The sequence below is a fragment of the Hippocampus zosterae genome, chromosome 11, assembly GCF_025434085.1.
Source record: "Hippocampus zosterae strain Florida chromosome 11, ASM2543408v3, whole genome shotgun sequence".
Lineage (NCBI taxonomy): Eukaryota > Metazoa > Chordata > Actinopteri > Syngnathiformes > Syngnathidae > Hippocampus > Hippocampus zosterae.
Window position 1 is genome coordinate 2,568,557 of NC_067461.1, and position 17,894 is coordinate 2,586,450.

Sequence of the window (17,894 nt, forward strand, 5' to 3'; positions counted from 1 at the left end):
CACGAACGTTGACTTTTTGCGATTGGAAGCGCGGCGACCAAATGACAACAAGTACATTTCCCAAGAAAATCTCAAATATCTGTACAACGGGACTGAGAGTTCCAAAACTGTACTCTGACGACTTAAGGCACAGCGAGCAACGGCATCATCATTTCCCAACAACAGGTCGATGACGGCCTTGCGCTCCCCCCCCCCCCCCCCCCCCCCCCCGCCGAGACCGAAGGCCAACCATCCCGTCGGACGGCGCGGCATTAGCCCAACCGTTTGCCGGGCCGCGGGCCTTAACGAGCCGGGCGGCGCTCCCGCGCCTCATCTGCATAACGACCCCGCCTCCCTGTCGTTAGGGCCCCGGCGTCGGCGCGGCGCTGCAACGTCAGTTTGTTTAGCTTCTCTCTGCCCGTGAGCTTTGCATTAGCTTAATGAGGACTGCTCAAGGACAAACAGTCAGCGGAAAAAAAAATCAAGCGGGGGGGGGCGCCCTCGTGCAAATGTATTCTAATGCCCAATCGCATTATTCCCGAAATCAAATCTCCCAAATCACAAAGGCATCCTCAGGTAGGGTTGTTTTATTTATTTATTTTTCGTGGTGAGGGCCGGGCGCGAGGGGGGGTGCTGTCAGGTCGCCGTGAACATATTGACAAAGGCGGTGACGGTGACGCGCAAAGGCCTCCTTGGGGTTGGACGGCGCATTTATGCAATTGACTTTGAATTGATTTTTCCCGCATGCAAATGAAGCCCTGCGTACATTTGCCGGATTACATGCTTCTTTCTGCGGATCGGGCAGGAGTGGGGGCGGGGGGGCAAAATTTTCAGAGGGCACGTCGGCGCTGTCATTCTGTCAATCCATTGTGCTTAAATGTGCGCGTGCGTGTGCGTCTGAGAGAGAATCCGATTTGGCTGTGTGTGCTGTTTCGTTGCGCTCTTTGAACAAACGTCTCCATGCAACAAAGATCAGAGGCCATCCCTGACACCTCACTCCCATTAACCAAACATCAGCAGAATTTTATTCCGGCTCTGTCTCCCTCCCCGCCCCCCCTTTACTCACCTCTCCTCCATCCCTCCCATCTCTCGCTCTCTCTTCCGCTGACTGGCAGTCTTCACGTGGTGATGCTCGATGCCCCCCGGGGACGGCCGGGAGAGGAATAAGAGCGCAAAGAAAGAGCAATGAAGTTTAAAAGGGGGGGGGGCGGGGGACAGACAGTGACCTTGGTTAGGGAGATGGGTAAATGATCAAACGGGCCGCAGATATGTGTGTGTGTGTGTGTGTGTGTGAGAGAGTGAGGTAAAGTAGGCGTAAAACAGTAACTCAATAAAGGATCAGTCACATCCAAGGAGCCTGGGGAGCCCACGCTGCTGACTGCGCACTTCAGCGGGCTATCAGTATGTGCATGTGTGTGTGTGTGTGTGTGTGTGTGTGTGTGTGTGTGTGTGCGTGCGCATGTGTTTGTGTGGGCCACAGGAGTGTCGTTGGATGCCCTCCGCTGAGCTCGCCAGCACCTGCTAATTACCTTTCTCTGCAGAGCAATGCTCTTAGCTAGAAAGTAATAGACGAAGGTGTGTGTGCGTGTGTGTGTGTGTGCGCGTGCGTGTGTGTGTGTATGTGGTTGGAGAGAGTGAGTGGGTGGGGTGGGCAATGTTTCTCATCTGTGAAACACCTTGAATGTGACAGTTGCCAAGATGTGAGGCCAAGTCAACGTTTTTCTTTTTTTTGGGGGGGGGGGGCGGGGGGGGGATTGAAAGATGCTGCGGTCAGCTAAGTGGAGAAAACACTGTCATTTGTCACATAGAGATGAGACAGAGGAGAGGAAAAAAAGTGTCCGAATATGAAACTGCGTGTTTAAGCTTTGCTGGGCCTCCACGGACACTTTTGACAAAAAAAACAAAAAAAAGGATCCAACATGGATTTTAAACACGGCTCATGTTTGTAGATGGCAAAGTACTCGCATTCGGAACTTTATAAGTACACACCCTTACTGGAAAAGTCTCGTAAAAGTGTAATTACTGATTGGATTCATTAAGTCAAAGTAAAAAAAAAAAAAAAAAGACTGACAAAATAAGATAAGATAAGATATCATTTATTCGTCCCACACTGGGGAAATTTACATGAAATGCACCTAAAGATGCTGTAAAGTCGAATTATATTTTAGTTTCTAATGTAGTTTGTGGGCCCGGTAGTCCAGTGGTTAGCACGTCGGCTTCACAGTGCAGAGGTACCGGGTTTGATTCCAGCTCCGGCCTCCCTGTGTGGAGTTTGCATGTTCTCCCCGGGCCTGCGTGGGTTTTCTCCGGGTGCTCCGGTTTCCTCCCACATTCCAAAAAACATGTGTGGCAGGCTGTTTGAACACTCAAAATTGTCCCTAGGTGTGAGTGTGAGCGCGAATGGTTGTTCGTCTCTGTGTGCTCTGTGATTGGCTGGCAACCGATTCAGGGTGTCCCCCGCCTACTGCCCGAAGACAGCTGGGATAGGCTCCAGCACCCCCCCGCGACCCTAGTGAGGATCAAGCGGTTCGGAAGATGAATGAATGAAAAGATGTATTCCTAAACACATTTCTACCACTACATGTTACAATTAGCTAGCTAGCTATGTCAAGTGGAGCCACATAGAATGGCTCGTAGAGTACCGATACCAGGTACCGATACCGATACCACTCGCCGATACCACATCGGCGAGTCGGCATCTGTACTAGAAAGAAAGGTCTTAGTTGACATTTTTTTTTCGGCATTGTGTTCAATTAAATTTTATGTAGCAAAAGTACTGGAGGTATTGGTGAGGAGAAAAAAAAAGTGGTATTAAACGTCTCTATTTGCGAGCTAGCTGGTGGCTAGCACCTCTCATTGGGAGCATAGAAAGTAGCATCCATGTTTTTCAGCGGCGTGCGATTTGACACATTTAGGGGGACATGGCCAAAATGTTTGTGAGCGGCTTGATTTGGATTTTGTCTTCTATCTGCGGCCATTTTTTTAAACACGCTGATTTATTAGCACCTTGAGTCTCTGCGCTCTATGTTACTTCGCGCCGCTACCGTGCGGCGGGCGCGCACCCGCGTGCTTCTCACGTGTACAAACAGATGGTCATCCATAATGCAGCTTCTTCTTCTTCTTCTTCTTTGCTGCTTTTTTTATGGGCCACGTCAAGCTGTGATGCATTATCAATCGGCGCGCTGCCATGTCATAAAAAGAGAAATCCTAAACCGGCACAAAGATTAGTGTAAACACCCATTTAATATGTGCTTTTTATGTGTTTACAAGAAATTCACTCAACAAATTAGAAAGCTGTAAATTATTCAAATGTGTTGCGGAGACCCAAAATAGCATCTGGCCGGATTTGTTGAAGAGTGTGCTCGCGTCGGTCACAAGAATAAGATTTTAATTCAGAAGGTACTTTAAGCAGCAGCTGTCAAAATGCGGCACGTCGTCATAAAAATGCTTTACGGGCAAGAATGAGAAAATGTCTTTGTGATTTATTTTTGAAGCGCCTTTATCTTTTTTTTTTTTTTTTTTTCGTGTTGAGGCTGGAGCGCGTTTGTTGAATTTAATTGCAGGTAAAATATAAATTGGAAAGCGGTGCATAATAGTGCATTTTTGCGGAAGTGAAGACCATTGTGGGGGGGGTGTGGGGGGGGGTGCTGACGGTTCAACATTAGCAATGGCCTGTGAGCATTTCAGCCCACTTATGTACATTCCGACAGCGGACTGACCAGGCCACGACAAATTCATAATTCCCATCTTGTAAATCTGCGCGACCCTCGATAAGCGGTAAGAACGATTTTTTTTTTTTAACAACTGGTAATATTTACGCTGTCAGGAAAAGGAGCCCTGTAGGGGGTCCATTTTTGTTCTTCGAGTTCCACCGGTTTGTGACGTTCAGAGGTCATAATTTCGACCTGCGATAAGCGATACAGTGCATTTTCAACGAAATGACAACGGTTCTTGTCATGAAAACAAATTGCTATTTTTTGTGTACCTTTCGTCCGCCGTTCTGAACTTTTTTCCCGTTCGAAATCCGTCATAAATCATGATTGATTCAACATGTTTGCGTTACTTGTCTGTTCATGACTCTGACTGGCGCGCGAGACCGTAACATCCATCCATCCATCCATTTTCTGAACCGCTTAATCCTCACTAGGGTCGCAGGGGGTGCTGGAGCCTATCCCAGCCGTCTTCGGGCAGTAGGCGGGGGACACCCTGGATCGGTTGCCAGCCAATCGCAGGGCACACAGAGGCGAACAACCATCCACGCTCACATTCACACCTAGGGACAATTTAGAGCGTCCAATCAGCCTACCATGCATGTTTTTGGAATGTGGGAGGAAACTGGAGCACCCGGAGAAAACCCACGCAGGCCCGGGGAGAACATGCAAACTCCACACAGGGAGGCCAGAGCTGGAATCGAACCCGGTACCTCTGCACTGTGAAGCCGACGTGCTAACCACTGGACTACCGGGCCGCCGAGACCGTAACAGTATCTCCATATTAGGGCCTGAGAAATGTTCTCCACAATGTCTGGCAGAATCCAACCCGCTGGCCGGTGATAGACAAGTGTACCAACACCCCCCGGCGAGCAGGGACGGCGGCTGCGAGAAGGCGCCGTACCCCGCGGGACACAAGCTCGCAGCGGGTCTCCACCACGCTCCCTTCATCTTCCCGGAAGGCTTGTCCTCTATAGAGACGCTGCTCACCAACATCCAGGTGAGGCTCTGCCGGGGGCTTTGTTGCCATTCTTATCACGGCGGCTATTATATTCCGAGATGAATAGAAGGGCGACGCCGACGCGCTCTTTAGAGAGCCACGCAATGGTAAATAGCCGAGGAGGCGCAGACATTTAGGATCCGGTTCAATTGCGATGGGCGTGCGGTGGCCTGCTTCTCACGTCTTTGTTGTGGAGGAGTCAGCGCCAGCTTGGTTTTCACTCTGTGAAGATAAAAAAAAAAAAATCAAAAGCAAGAACTTGGTTTGTCAACCGAAACGGACCCCTTTGAGTTCTGAGCTACACACAAGATGGGAATGACACCGGAAGACCTACCCGTCGTTTTATAAGAAGAAATAAAATGACTGAGCGTGTTGTTTCGATAAATTAAGAAGAAAAGAAAAATATATTAAAATATAAATAAATTAAGAGAAAAAGAAAAATATATTAAAATATAAATAAATCAAGAGAAAAAGAAAAATATATTAAAATGTAAATACATTAAAAGAAAAAGAAAAATATATTAAAATATAAATACATTAAGAGAAAAAGGAAAATATATTAAAATATAAATAAATTAAGAGAAAAAGAAAAATATATTAAAATGTAAATAAATCAAGAGAAAAGAAAGATATATTAAAATATAAATACATTAAGAGAAAAAGAAAAATATATTAAAATATAAATAAATTAAGAGAAAAAGAAAAATATATTAAAATATAAAATCAAGAGAAAAAGAAAAATATATTAAAATATAAATACATTAAGAGAAAAAGAAAAATATATTAAAATATAAATAAATCAAGAGAAAAAGAAAAATATATTAAAATATAAATAAATTAAGAGAAAAAGAAAAATATATTAAAATATAAATAAATTGCATTAAACCCACCGTGGTTTTAAAAAGTTCTTCCTTTTCAGGGCATAATATATGGATAAAAAAAATACATCATAAATGTATGATAATTATTGTATAAAATAAATACAATATTCAAACATTTTGAATAAATTCAATCCATTTAAATGTGAAATAAACATAAATATTTTATGCTCAGTTATAATTCATTAAGTTGTGCAAGTTCTGGCTTACTTAAATATTTACTGCTAAAGTTTTTGTTTTAAGCCAAACATTTGCTTCGTCATTTATCGATGGCCACAAAGTAAAACCTCCTTCCTAGAAAAATTTCCATTCCACGATTTTTTTTGTGTGTGGGTGCTGTTTTTGAGAAAACTAATATCTTCTACTCTTAATATATGAAAGTCAAAGTAAGTAAGTAAAAGTGCTCAACTGGGATTTGATTGCATTGTGACACCTTCGATTCAAACAACAGAAATTCTTTGTAGTTATTGAATGGTGCCAAAATTCTCACCCTTGTTTGTATATCACGATTCCCCCCTAAGTTCATATGCAAATTCCATTTTTGCGTGGCCGCCGTCAAATGTTTTCCGCAGCTGTTGGGCGTTCCGGCGTGTAACCTGTTGTTGATGTGCGCCCGTGTGTGTCTCCAAGCAGGGTCTCCTGAGGGTTGCCATAGAGAACGCCCGGGCGCAGGAGAAGCAGGACCACCTGGAGAGGACCGAGCTGAAGATGGAGCTGGTGCGCGAGCGAGAGCTGCGAGAGACGCTCGAGAGGCAGCTCAGCATGGAGCAGAAAAACCGAGGTAAAAACTTTATTTGGGACGGAAAGCACCGCCGCTGCTGTCGACCACAGCTCACATCCGGACACTCGCGCACAGACTCTGTGATGTCAACACCACCGAATGCAGCCCCGCCACCTATAGGCACACACAGAAACTACAATGCATCCTGTTTTTTTTTTCTTCATACAAATATGTTTGCAATGTGTTTAAAAAGTGTTTTGACGAGTTTAAATGTAGAAAATAAAAAGCTAACTCAAGAGAGTTTGCATTCGAAGCTAATCTCCCGTCCCAAACAGTGAGTGCAACAACGCTGACCTCATGCCTGATGATCTCACCTGAGCTTTCTCGATATGATGTCAGTCTCCAGACGAGCCAAAACTAATAGATGGCATCATCGCTTTTTTCCTCCTCCTGTTAATTCTTTCAGTTCTCATTCAGAAGCGACTGAAGAAGGAAAAGAGGAATAAGAGGAGACTTCAGGAAGCCTTGGAAGAGGAGGTGAAACTTCGAGATCAGGCCGAGCACGGCTTCCTGCAGCACGCCGCCGGCGCACTCTCAGGTTAGCCGAAAACACAAAGCATTGTTTTTTTTTTTTTTGTACATAAATGTCAACAAGCGTTAACTGCCGGCAACCCCGACTGTTCATTAGCTTTATAATTGACTTCCTTTATTCATTAATGACCAAAGCGCAGCGCATCAATCATCAGCCGCCTCTCTCTTGACAGACTCCGTGACCCAGGACGCGGACGTCGTCAAGCTGGAGGACGACAGGCTGGACGTTAAGGCAACAGTGCAAGGTGCCCAACAAAAGAGCCGTCGAGCCGCGACTCACGGCGGCTTGTGTCCTTGTTAGTGCGCTTGAACTCCGCTGGGGTGTGGCGTAGAAGAATATAGACAAAATAAAAATGATCATTTAACAGGGCTCGCAGCATCCATCTAATAACAATAATAATAACAAATTGGCGTTCCGTTGTTCTGTATGTGGCACTCAGAGGAAAAAGTTTGGCCAGCAAACGAATTCAAATCCCATCAAAATGCCAACAAATGTGAGGAAAGTTGGGACAGTACAGTACTGCACTTTATTAAAACATATTGTAAAAAAAACAAATCAAATATAATTTTAATAAATGTATGCATAATATTTATGGATTATGCTGCCCCTTTGTGGCCATCGCATGCATACAACAAGGAGTAGCACGATGCCTATTAAATTGGAGGGGGAAAAAAAAGGACAAAAAATATTAAATTCATTTTTTTGCTTTGTGTTGCGAGTTCGTATTTGTCTCATTGGTTAGCTTTTGAAATTTACTGTCGAATTCAAACGGTTCGATAACACACGGAACATGACTCACGTCGGTATGCATTATATTTATGTATTATACTGCCCCTTTGTGGCTAACGCATGCATACAACAAGGAGTAGTACGATGCCTATTAAATTGGAGGGGAAAAAAGGACAAAAAATGAATTTAATATTTTTTGTCCTTTTGGAGGGGAAAAAAGGACAAAAAATGAATTTAATATTTTTAGTCCTTTTGGAGGGGAAAAAAAGGACAAAAAATGAATTTAATATTTTTTGTCCTTTTGGATGGGAAAAAAAGGACAAAAAATGAATTTAATATTTTTTGTCCTTTTTTTTCCACCTCCAATTTAATAGGCATCGTGCTACTCCTTGTTGTATGCATGCGCTGGCCACAAAGGGGCAGTATAACACATAAATATAATGCATACCGACGTGAGTCATGTTCCTTGCGTTATCGAACCGTTTGAATTCGACAGACGATTTCAAAAGCTAACCAATGAGACAAGTACGAACTCGCAACACAAAGCAAAAAAAAAAAATTATAAGAATCGATCGAACGACTGAACCTCCAAAACAAAAAGTTAACTTTTTGTAGCGCATTCATTTTACAAACTCACTCAGTGGGTTTCACACAATTAACCCTTTTGGGGACAATTTATCATTTCATCAGGTTACAGGGGGCATGGAGGGATTAAAAAGACAACATTCAAAAGCATCTACGGTTAAAGGAGCTAAAGCTATTTCTAAAGCTAAAGCTAAAGCTATTTAGTGGAGGCACTCGCTTACAACCAAGCCACGAGAGCTGCAGCACAACACCCTTGGTCAGGGGTAGTAATTGATCACGTTTTTCTCACTTGATGCCTCCAGTCTACTGGAAGGACTTTTCAGTGATTTTTTTTTTTCCCCACCTCGCAGGGAGTTAGAGCCCTTCTGAGAAACGCCGCTGAGTACGATAGGCTTGATTGCAACTTCTGTTTTAATGCACTGCGACGTTTAATATATTTATTATTTGTCTCCACCACCATTGGATTAACGAGGAAAATGAGAGAAGGAACGACAGCGTTCCTGGCAAGAGACCCCTTCTACTCTAACCCCCACTCCCCCAAGCCCCTCTCCAACTACCCAATAGACCCGGACCTCGGGCCGGCTGCAGCAGACAGCGAGCTTGTTCCAAGACCCTTTTTTTTTTTTTTTTTTTTTTTTAATTGAATGCCAGTGAAGCAGGAAGAGAACTGGCCACTAATTAACGGCTGTCTTAATTGTTCTCGTGATGAGTTTGTTTGGACATCATTTGCATAATTAACACCCAGCAATAAATCATTTAAAGGGGAATTGTCTGTCAGACAGCGGGGGCAGGATGCGCTTCCTTTGTGCCAGGAAGTTTAATCGCACAGAAAAGGGGATCAAACGCCTTAAAAAAAAAATAAAAAATTATAAAGTGCTTTTTATGACTGGCCTTTTGGTCAAAGCAATGTATGATATTTACATAAAACGCATTCCTCCAGAAATAATTCACTTTTTTTTGGGCCGGGGAGGTTTCACTCGTGTGCTCAAATCTCAGGTACTCGGGCTGCCGTCATGCATGGCAAAAACATGCATGTGCGCTTCACTGAATCGTCTATTTTTATCGACAGAATCTTGTCTATCGGCGTAAAACCTCCAGTTGCCGCCCGGTCCACACACACTGGCTGCCAAGTCCAATTGAACGATAATATCGAGAATAATTTCCTGCTTCCTCTTCCGCTTTCCTCCCTGTGTCATGTGTACCTTCATGGCAGACAACAAGGCACTCTACTAACGACTATATGAGCCGCAATCACCTGTCTGCACTCTGGCTGTCAAGTCGAACTTTTAAAATACATTTCCTCCTTCCTCCTTCTTCCCTCATCGTGTCGCGCTCACACTCATGGCAGACAATGAGGCACTCTATAGCAACTACCTCCCCTTTTTTTCCCTTGATGTAACCATACTGTCGCATTTTCACCAGAAGACCAAAAAAAACCAAGCTCGTGACACCAGTTTTAGCAAAGTTGGGCGCTCGTCAGAATGCACAAACACGTCTCAAGGACCCATTGAGCAAGTCGAACAGGAAGTCAACCATTTTGATGTAGCGCATGAGTTTCGGACAAATTCCAGGGCTGGTACTTTGATAAGCTCCAACTGGGGAATTTCTCCAAACGAGCCCCTATCGCATAGGTGTCAAACTCCGCCCCCCCGAAGGACCGCCGTCCCGCATGTTTTCCCATCTCTCCCTGCTGCAACACCGCCGATTCAAATGACCAGCTCCGCAGAAGCCTGCTATCGATCCTCAGGTGTTTTGCAACAGGGAGAAATGGAAAACATGCGGGACGGGAGGGGGGGGGGGGCCTCAAGGACCGGAGTTTGACACCGATGCCCTTTCCCAAGCAGACATCCTCGACAGATGGGGCGGCGTTATAGCGTGAATATTTTCTGCTGACGCGGTCTCACGCGGGCAGACGCATCGGCATCAAATTTGACGATCGTTTGGAGGATTCGCCATAAAAGCGCTCAAATCGCTCATCTTGTGTTTGCGTCTCTTTCAGAGGGCCGAGTATTCCTGCAGACGCCCGCGATGTATTGAAGTACGAAGGCGGACGCGTTTGAACTTTTCCACTCTTCTCTACCTTTAATTTATTGCATCTATCACTCGATCCTGGACGGTAGTAACGGAAAATTCCTTTATTCTGATGACGTGTTTGTTTGTGTTTCTTTCAACGGAGACCCCCGTTGGCCCAGGGGCGGAGTTGTTGTTGTTGTTTTTTTTTGTTCGGGCCCAAAGATCAGTCCAACTTGTTACCCAGCTGTGTACATATATTGTCATTGCTTTTTTTGTTGTTATAATCCAGAAAAGGCATGTTGTATAGTCAGTACATGTATGGTGTATGTTATGCAGTAGGGCAGTTTGACAAGACAATACAAATACTTTTTAATATGAAAATGTGTCTTTGCCTCGCTCGTTTCGCACCCCCCCCCCCCCACCACCACCACCACATTTCCCACAAAGCTTTTTTTTGTGTTCTTTTATTGGGTTGACTTTTTTTCATGTGAGAAGAATTGACAGAGTTTTTTTTTTGACGATTAAAAATATTGATGAATGAAGGGAAACTTTTATGCTTGAATCCACAGGTGTCAAACTCGAGGCCCAGTGGCCAGATCTGGCCCATTATTTAATTTTGTGTGCCCCGCAGAAGCAAATATTGTGCGTCATATTGTGCCATGATTCTTGTTCAAATGTCTCCCCACATTTTCTAAATGTCAAAGGTAGAAATTGTTGTAATTATTCATTCATTCATTCATTCATCTTCTGTACCGCTTGATCCTCACTAGGGTCGCGGGGGGTGCTGGAGCCCATTCCAGCCGTCTCCGGGCAGTAGGCGGGGGACACCCTGAATCGGTTGCCAGCCAATCGCAGGGCACACAGAGACGAACAACCATCCACGCTCACACTCACACCTAGGGACAATTTAGAGTGTTCAATCAGCCTGCCACGCATGTTTTTGGAATGTGGGAGGAAACCGGAGCACCCGGAGAAAACCCACGCAGGCCCGGGGAGAACATGCAAACTCCACACAGGGAGGCCGGAGCTGGAATCGAACCCGGTACCTCTGCACTGTGAAGCCGACGTGCTAACCACTGGACTACCGGGCCGCCCTTGTTTTAATTATTGTAAGCATTTTTGTTGCTCCTTTAAAAAGGTCTTCAAATTCTATCCATCCCTTTCCTTTTGCGCTTTTTTTGGAGTTGACCCCAAAAACAGGTGAGCTGTGACGTTTGCTTGGTGTAGCCCGTGTGGGATGTCGATTTCAGTTGACACCAGGTGCCACTACAGGACAAAATGGCTGCCCCTTGAAACAGATGGATTTTTCTGATTAATTCATAGTCTACAGTTTCAGAACTAATTAGAATACTTTTTAATTTTTTTTACTCGACTAGACCCCAGAACATATTGCAGAGGATTTTTTTTTTTATTTTTACTTCACCTCCACTTAAGTATTTGTACTTCTCAATACTGGATCTGATGTGGTATGGGGTTTTTGTTGTTTCCTTGTTAAATGTCATTTACTGGACGATTTGACCGTCTATGTGTCACTGGACTTTTTGTCCTCCTTAAATACGCAGTGTGACTCACAAATGCAATAACGGATGACTCATCACCTTTTTTGGATGACCACCTCAGAGTCGGTGCGGTGAATAGGAGAGCTTTAGCGTGTCTTCATTGGGCACACTTCTACTGTTTCACACTCCCTTGTCTTTCACACACACACACACACACACACACACACACACACGAAGTAACACTGTCCTGCCGAGAGATGTGTAATGGAAAAGATAAATAGAGGATGAAGCTAAGGTGACAGGCTTGAATGCGTGTGTGCGCGCGGGCGCGGAACACAGCAGAGCAGCAAACCATCTGCTCATCTCCTCTTAATGAACAAAGCAAACAGCAGGAGTCAAGGCTGTCTCCAAATCTGCTCTCTCTTTTATTGGCACACTCACACACACATGCAAACACACACGTACACGTCTTTGTGCTGTTTAATCTGATTACATTTGATGGAGAGCAGGGGCAAAGCAACCTTTTTAGACCCGACTCCTACGCTGGTGACAGAGAAGGTCTGAAACACAATTAGCAAGCTGTTCCTCGCACTCAACGTCTGACCACCGGCAAGCAAATGGAGCTAATGGGCAGGAACTAACCAATGGGAACTAACGGGCCGCCGTGTCCCCGTGCACGCAACACTATTAGACAGCTGTTGGACTTGGACATAAGACGTCGGCCCCGTAGCCGCACTTGATGAAGGCCCGCGTCTGCCGCGTTTGATGCCGAGTGAGGCAAAGCAGCAGGGCCGACTCGAAAGGGACTTGCGCCGTGGCAAACTATGACACCCGTGTGTGCGTTTGAGGTGACATGAAACAGATGGCTGCTCTTCAGTCGATGTAAAGGTGTAACGATGTTTGACTGTGACATGAAACACAGCCACGATGGCAATGGGAGACAGCTCACCTAGCTAACAATTTTGAGACAGTGAATACCAATTTCCTTTCTCATTTCATCCTAAATTTAACCTACTACTTTATTTTAATTTCAGTCCATTTTACGTTTCTTATTTACAACAATGGTAGTACATGAAAAAATAGGGGATAATAATTTAGACCTAAATAAAAGTCTTGATATTTGTTATTGTTTTTCATTTATATCGTTTATTAAAAATCCTAAAATATTAATTGGAAAAAATGGAAACTTGATATTAGCAATGGTTTTAAATGTAAATGTTAACAATTTTACAAACCTTAATAGAAATATGTAAAATTCTTCATGATACTGTTGATAGTACTACTACTAGTAATAATAATGAACAATAATAATAACAATTACAATAATACAATACAATACAAGCTGATTTATATAGCGCAAAAATAATACTGACAAAATGATTTCTTTTTTTCCATAAAATAATATATGCTAACGTCATTTTCAAGTGGTCACCCTTTTCGTTTTGTTGCTTTTATTTGTATATCCAGGTTAAGCATTTTTTTTCAGATTTACGATTTTTATAAATGTTATATATATTATTATTATTTGTTTTACAAAATCATGTTCCTAAATTCCTCAGTTTTTGCCTTTAAATGTTGCCTTATTTTATTTTATTTTATTTTAACTATTTGAGGCAGTTACCTATGCCATATAAAATGTCTTGCCTTGCCGTTTTCGTTTTAAAACCCAATGAAACACTACCCTCTAGCGACCAAACGGGAGGAATTACGTGGCTTATTATTTAGGAAAAACAAAAACGCAAAAGAAAAGAAAAGCATTCATAACTGTTATGATCTAGTCGAGCTTCCGTAGTGTCGTTGGCGATTTACTTCCGCTTCCCGTCCTGCTACTTCTGCACTCCTCATCCCAGCCAGCATGGACTGCTGCTTCAAACCCACCTTGCTGTTTCAGTCTTAGTTTGTTTTGAAACGTCACCGTGTGTCCCCCGCGTGTTCTCAAGCTCCCCGACGTCATGTTCACCACCACCGGTTCCCACGGCCTGTGTGAGTATTCCCGCTCTTTGGCAGTTGAGAGCGACTCGGCTAGCTTAGCGTAGTAGATTCGCATGTTACACTAGTTGTCATTCGTTTTTTTTCAGGCAGCGCCACCACTTGAATCTACTTTATTATTTCGAGCGAGCTTGGCCGAGACAGCCTATGATGGACTTGCAAAAATCTCTCAATTAATTATATAAATGTTAAGTCAAAGTTACATCTTTTGTCCTAAAAAAAAAAAGGCTTTTCTCAAACCAAAGGTGTCAACTACAGGATTCACGAAACGGCCTAATTGCACGTGAAGCGGGCCAGATCAGCAGTAAAATCACAGCGGACGCTCCCTTAATTTCAATTGCGTTTAAAAGATTTCATAAGAAGCATCTCCTTTTTAATATCGGCATAATGTCCACATATATCCTCCCAAAGTACCTGAACTCGCATACCACGCATAAACACTCGAACATACAGGTCGAACATCGACGGCCCCGTTTGACCACATGGTTTGTTTGGTTTGTATTTTCCAGACAAGGCTCCTCTGTCCAAAGGCCTCCTGCTGGTGCTGAGCGGCTTGACGGTGATGCTCAGCCTGCTGCCGCAGTACCAGCACATGTTCGAGTACAACCTGCATGCGGTCAGCCACCAACTGCAGGTATTACTTGAGTCCAAGTGTGAAAAGTATCTGACGCGACACATGCCGTAATTCAGTATCAAAAGTATTTTTCCGATATCTTATCATCACTCCTTCACCAGTCACACAAAACTATAAGATAAGATAAGATATGCTTTATTCGTCCCACACTGGGGAAATTTACAGCCTCCAGCAACAAGAATGTATGTAGAAAGAAGAAAGAGAAAAAAAATCCAACTTGAAAGATTATTCGGGGGGAGGGGGACAAGATGAACCTTGGTAAGCTGCCTAAAAAATCTGCATGTGTTGCGGTAGGTGTGGCGGTTGCTGTGCGGCAGGCTGGTGTGTCTGGACGTGAAAGACTCCTTCTGCAGCGGCATGCTCATCTACAACTTCCGAATCTTTGAGAGGAGGTTCGGCTCGAGGAAGTTTGCCGTGAGTACCAATGATGAGCAGACTTTGGCGGCATGTTGCGTTCACGTTAGATAACTATGGAGACCGGTTAGAGCTCATTTGGGCCAATTTCCCTGTTTGGAGTTTGCCAAATTTTGCCCAAAATGGCTGCTACAAGCCAAAATGGCTGACTTCAACTTTTGGGCATAGTTGTTGTTTAAAAGGACGATATTGACATGGCTTGAGCGAAGATGGGGGGGGTACCACTAACGCTGGTACCAGTGGATCAGAGACGCCATGCTCAAAACGTCCATGACATTCTACTCGTCTGCTTTCAAGTCAACAAAAAGATGTAGCACCCCAAAAAAGGTTCACTTATCCCGTCAAATTTAGAAAAAATGCTCATTTATGGACTAAAACCAAATCAAAACACTCAGCTTCCATTCCGAGCAGGTCAGGATGTCCAAAACGTTAAATGCCAAACGGCGAGCTTACTGTAGGCCGCAAAATCATGCCGAGACACTCAAAAGCCAAATGGAGCTCCCGACGCTGCGTTTTTGCGTGCCTTGTTGTTCAGTCCTTCCTGTTGGCTACCTGGTGCGTCTCGGCACTGCTGGACTTGCTGTTGGCTCAGTCCGTCTCGTTCCTGTTTGACAACAAAGTGGAGGAGTTGCCCGCGGGGCTGTGAGTAGCGTTTTGATGATAATAAAATAATAATAATAATAAATAAAGTTTTCTCAAATTTGATTGTTGCCTTCCACAGGCTGGCCCCCGTCTTCGCCCTCTTTGTGCCTTTCTATTGGTCCATTCCCAGGGTGCCCGTCACCAAGGTGCTGGGCCTCATCAGTATCACCAACAAAACCTTGGTCTACATCGTCGGACTGCAGGTATGGTTTCTGTCGGTCTCCCTTCGGCTTTTTTTTTGGTGCGCAGAATGACGACTCTCGCCCCCCCCCCCCCCCCCCCCCCCCCCCCGGTGTGTCCACGTAGTTGTTGACGTCCGGTCCCTACATGTGGCTCCTGGCGCTCAGCGGGCTGGTGAGTCACGTCACGAGGAAAGACGGTGGACCCTTCAGAAATCAAGTGGCGAAAATCAGGTCCAAGAGTCCGGAAATCGTTTACACTTTTGACCGTTACAAATTTCAGCAAAAGTCTCTCAATGTGTCTGCGGGAAAATACTCGAAAATACTCCAAAGAATTCTAGAACATTGTAGTCGGCCTGTTTCTCCATCCTGAGGGTCCACTGGTTGAAACTGAACCATGCAAGAAAATACCCCCAAAATGTTTTGATTTCTATCCTGTATTTTTTTTTTAGGTCTCGGGCGCTTTGTATCACTCCAACGTCCTCTGGCTGCAGAACTTTCTCTTTGTGCCCGCCCGACTGTGTGCCGTCGCACGCTACTTCCTGGAGCCCCTCTTCTCCAGTGAGTCCAATCCGGCGCCCTCACCGTTTTCCACTGCGGCGCCGTACCAAACATGGCGGCGTTTTGTGTCGATGTGACCACTCCAAAGGTTCTCAACCGATCGGCGAGGCGCCTCTGGGGATGGGCGCCACGCTGGACATCCAGAGGCAACAGCGGATGGACCGACTGGATCAACAGCTGCTGCTGGCCCAGTTGGACGAGGCCCGCGCCAACTCCAGACATCGAGCACAAGTAACGGACGCTTCCTCCGTCGTCTCACTAAAGGTCAAGGGTCAGTCCCGGTTGCGAAATTCCAGGAACTGTCAAAGTCGGAGGACATTGGAATATACCGGGAATTTGTAAGACTGAAGGTTGGGCGTCGGCTTGTCAGGGAGGCGGGGCTAACAGCTGTCAAAGTCACGTCAACTGAGGCATTATGTTCACGTGCGTTTGTTATTCTTGTCTCTTGCCGCAGTGGAGCAGTTTGTTCCCCTCGCTGAGACGCAGGAGACCGGCGCCACCGCCGCCGCAGCCTCCGACGCAGCCCTCGGCTCCCCCGCCGCCATCCGACAACAACTCCATCGCCGAGGAGCAGGTGCGGCCGCGTTTGCTCATCCTTCATATCAAAAAACTCTCACGAGGGGAAAATAATACGCAGTATGCCGCCATGATATTTCTCCCGTCGCATCCCGCCGCATAATGTGCGTTGTCTTCGGCAGGTGGCCAGGTTAGTGGAAATGGGCTTCTCCCGGCCGGACGCCCTCGAGGCCCTCCGAGTGTCCAACAATGACATCAACATGGCCACCAACTTCCTCCTGCAGCACTGAGAGCCGGCGAGAGCGGGATGAGAACCAAACCGAAGAGGCGCGCGGCCCAAAACAGAAAGGCAGAGACATGTTTGGAAAAAAAAAAAGATGGTGGACGAAGATGTTTTGTGTAGGTAATGTGAAGGCTGCGTACGGCTGATCGCGCCTCGAAAGGAACGATTGCAACCGACCGGGGGAGGTTTGGAGCATAAATCATGGGGACAAATAGACAAACGACAGGCCTCATGTTACGAGGAAAAAAAAAAAATCAAACATTGATCACATCGATGTTTGAGTGGGACAGGGACCAATCCATGCCGCAAAAAGCAACAAAAAAAAAGTTTTTGTCGCCTTCCGTAATCGCCTGTGGAAGTCAAAGCCCTTTGACGCTCCTCAAGTCATCTCAACATAGTTCCTTGGCACCAAGATACCACAACGCACGACTCATTTGTTAGGCCTGTAGCATAGAAGAAAGCAAATTTGTTTTTGTTTTTTTCGAGGCATAACGGAGCACGAAAATAGCCCGAAAAAGATTGAACACTACGTTTTTCGGCGAAAAATTTTGCCCGCTTCAATTCTGTTTATCGTTTTGATGGCCAAGACTCTTTTTCCATCCAAATCTTGTATTCCCGACATAACTGCTGCATTCGTGGAGCTTCGTCCAGGATCGGCCCGTTGCTTCGTCGTTACTGAAGGAGTGAAGCTCGGTCCCAAACCGATGACCCCCCCTTCCGCCCCCGTGCACTCCAATGTAACCAGTGACCTTCATGACTCTGCTGACCGTATGCAAAATATCAGATCTGACTGTCTATTTTTTATTTTTAGTTTTCATCTCACGGCAGATTAAAAAAAAAACAAAAGTTATGTTTTAATATGCGCTTGCTCATATGACGTGTCTAAAAAAATGATTGTTTTTGTTTTGTCTTTGAACAAGTCAGCGAGTGCAACAGAAGGCAGCAGAGCTTTGCGAGGACGCATGTTCGT

General features: G+C 45.1%; 2 protein-coding genes across 4 annotated transcripts in view; both read left to right on the forward strand.

Moving 5' to 3' along the window:
- The window catches only part of dachc (dachshund c), a 37,379-nt gene extending 26,791 nt beyond the window's left edge, over nt 1-10,588 (forward strand). For 2 of the 3 annotated variants that reach the window (XM_052079748.1, XM_052079746.1), the window contains 5 exons: nt 4,511-4,689; nt 6,198-6,348; nt 6,755-6,886; nt 7,053-7,124; nt 10,194-10,588. In XM_052079748.1, coding sequence (XP_051935708.1) covers nt 4,511-4,689; nt 6,198-6,348; nt 6,755-6,886; nt 7,053-7,124; nt 10,194-10,231 — 572 coding nt within the window. In that variant the 3' untranslated portion in view covers nt 10,232-10,588. The remainder of the gene's footprint in view (nt 1-4,510; nt 4,690-6,197; nt 6,349-6,754; nt 6,887-7,052; nt 7,125-10,193) is intronic. The other variant, XM_052079747.1, reaches the window with a different exon arrangement.
- ubac2 (UBA domain containing 2) overlaps nt 1-16,972 on the forward strand; it is a 63,472-nt gene extending 46,500 nt beyond the window's left edge. Inside the window, exons 2-11 of the mRNA XM_052079782.1 lie at nt 13,539-13,689; nt 14,205-14,329; nt 14,624-14,743; nt 15,279-15,385; nt 15,465-15,588; nt 15,692-15,739; nt 16,017-16,125; nt 16,214-16,356; nt 16,580-16,699; nt 16,824-16,972. Coding sequence (XP_051935742.1) covers nt 13,659-13,689; nt 14,205-14,329; nt 14,624-14,743; nt 15,279-15,385; nt 15,465-15,588; nt 15,692-15,739; nt 16,017-16,125; nt 16,214-16,356; nt 16,580-16,699; nt 16,824-16,931 — 1,035 coding nt within the window. The 5' untranslated portion in view covers nt 13,539-13,658 and the 3' untranslated portion in view covers nt 16,932-16,972. The remainder of the gene's footprint in view (nt 1-13,538; nt 13,690-14,204; nt 14,330-14,623; nt 14,744-15,278; nt 15,386-15,464; nt 15,589-15,691; nt 15,740-16,016; nt 16,126-16,213; nt 16,357-16,579; nt 16,700-16,823) is intronic.
- The last annotated feature ends 922 nt before the right edge of the window (nt 16,973-17,894 follow it).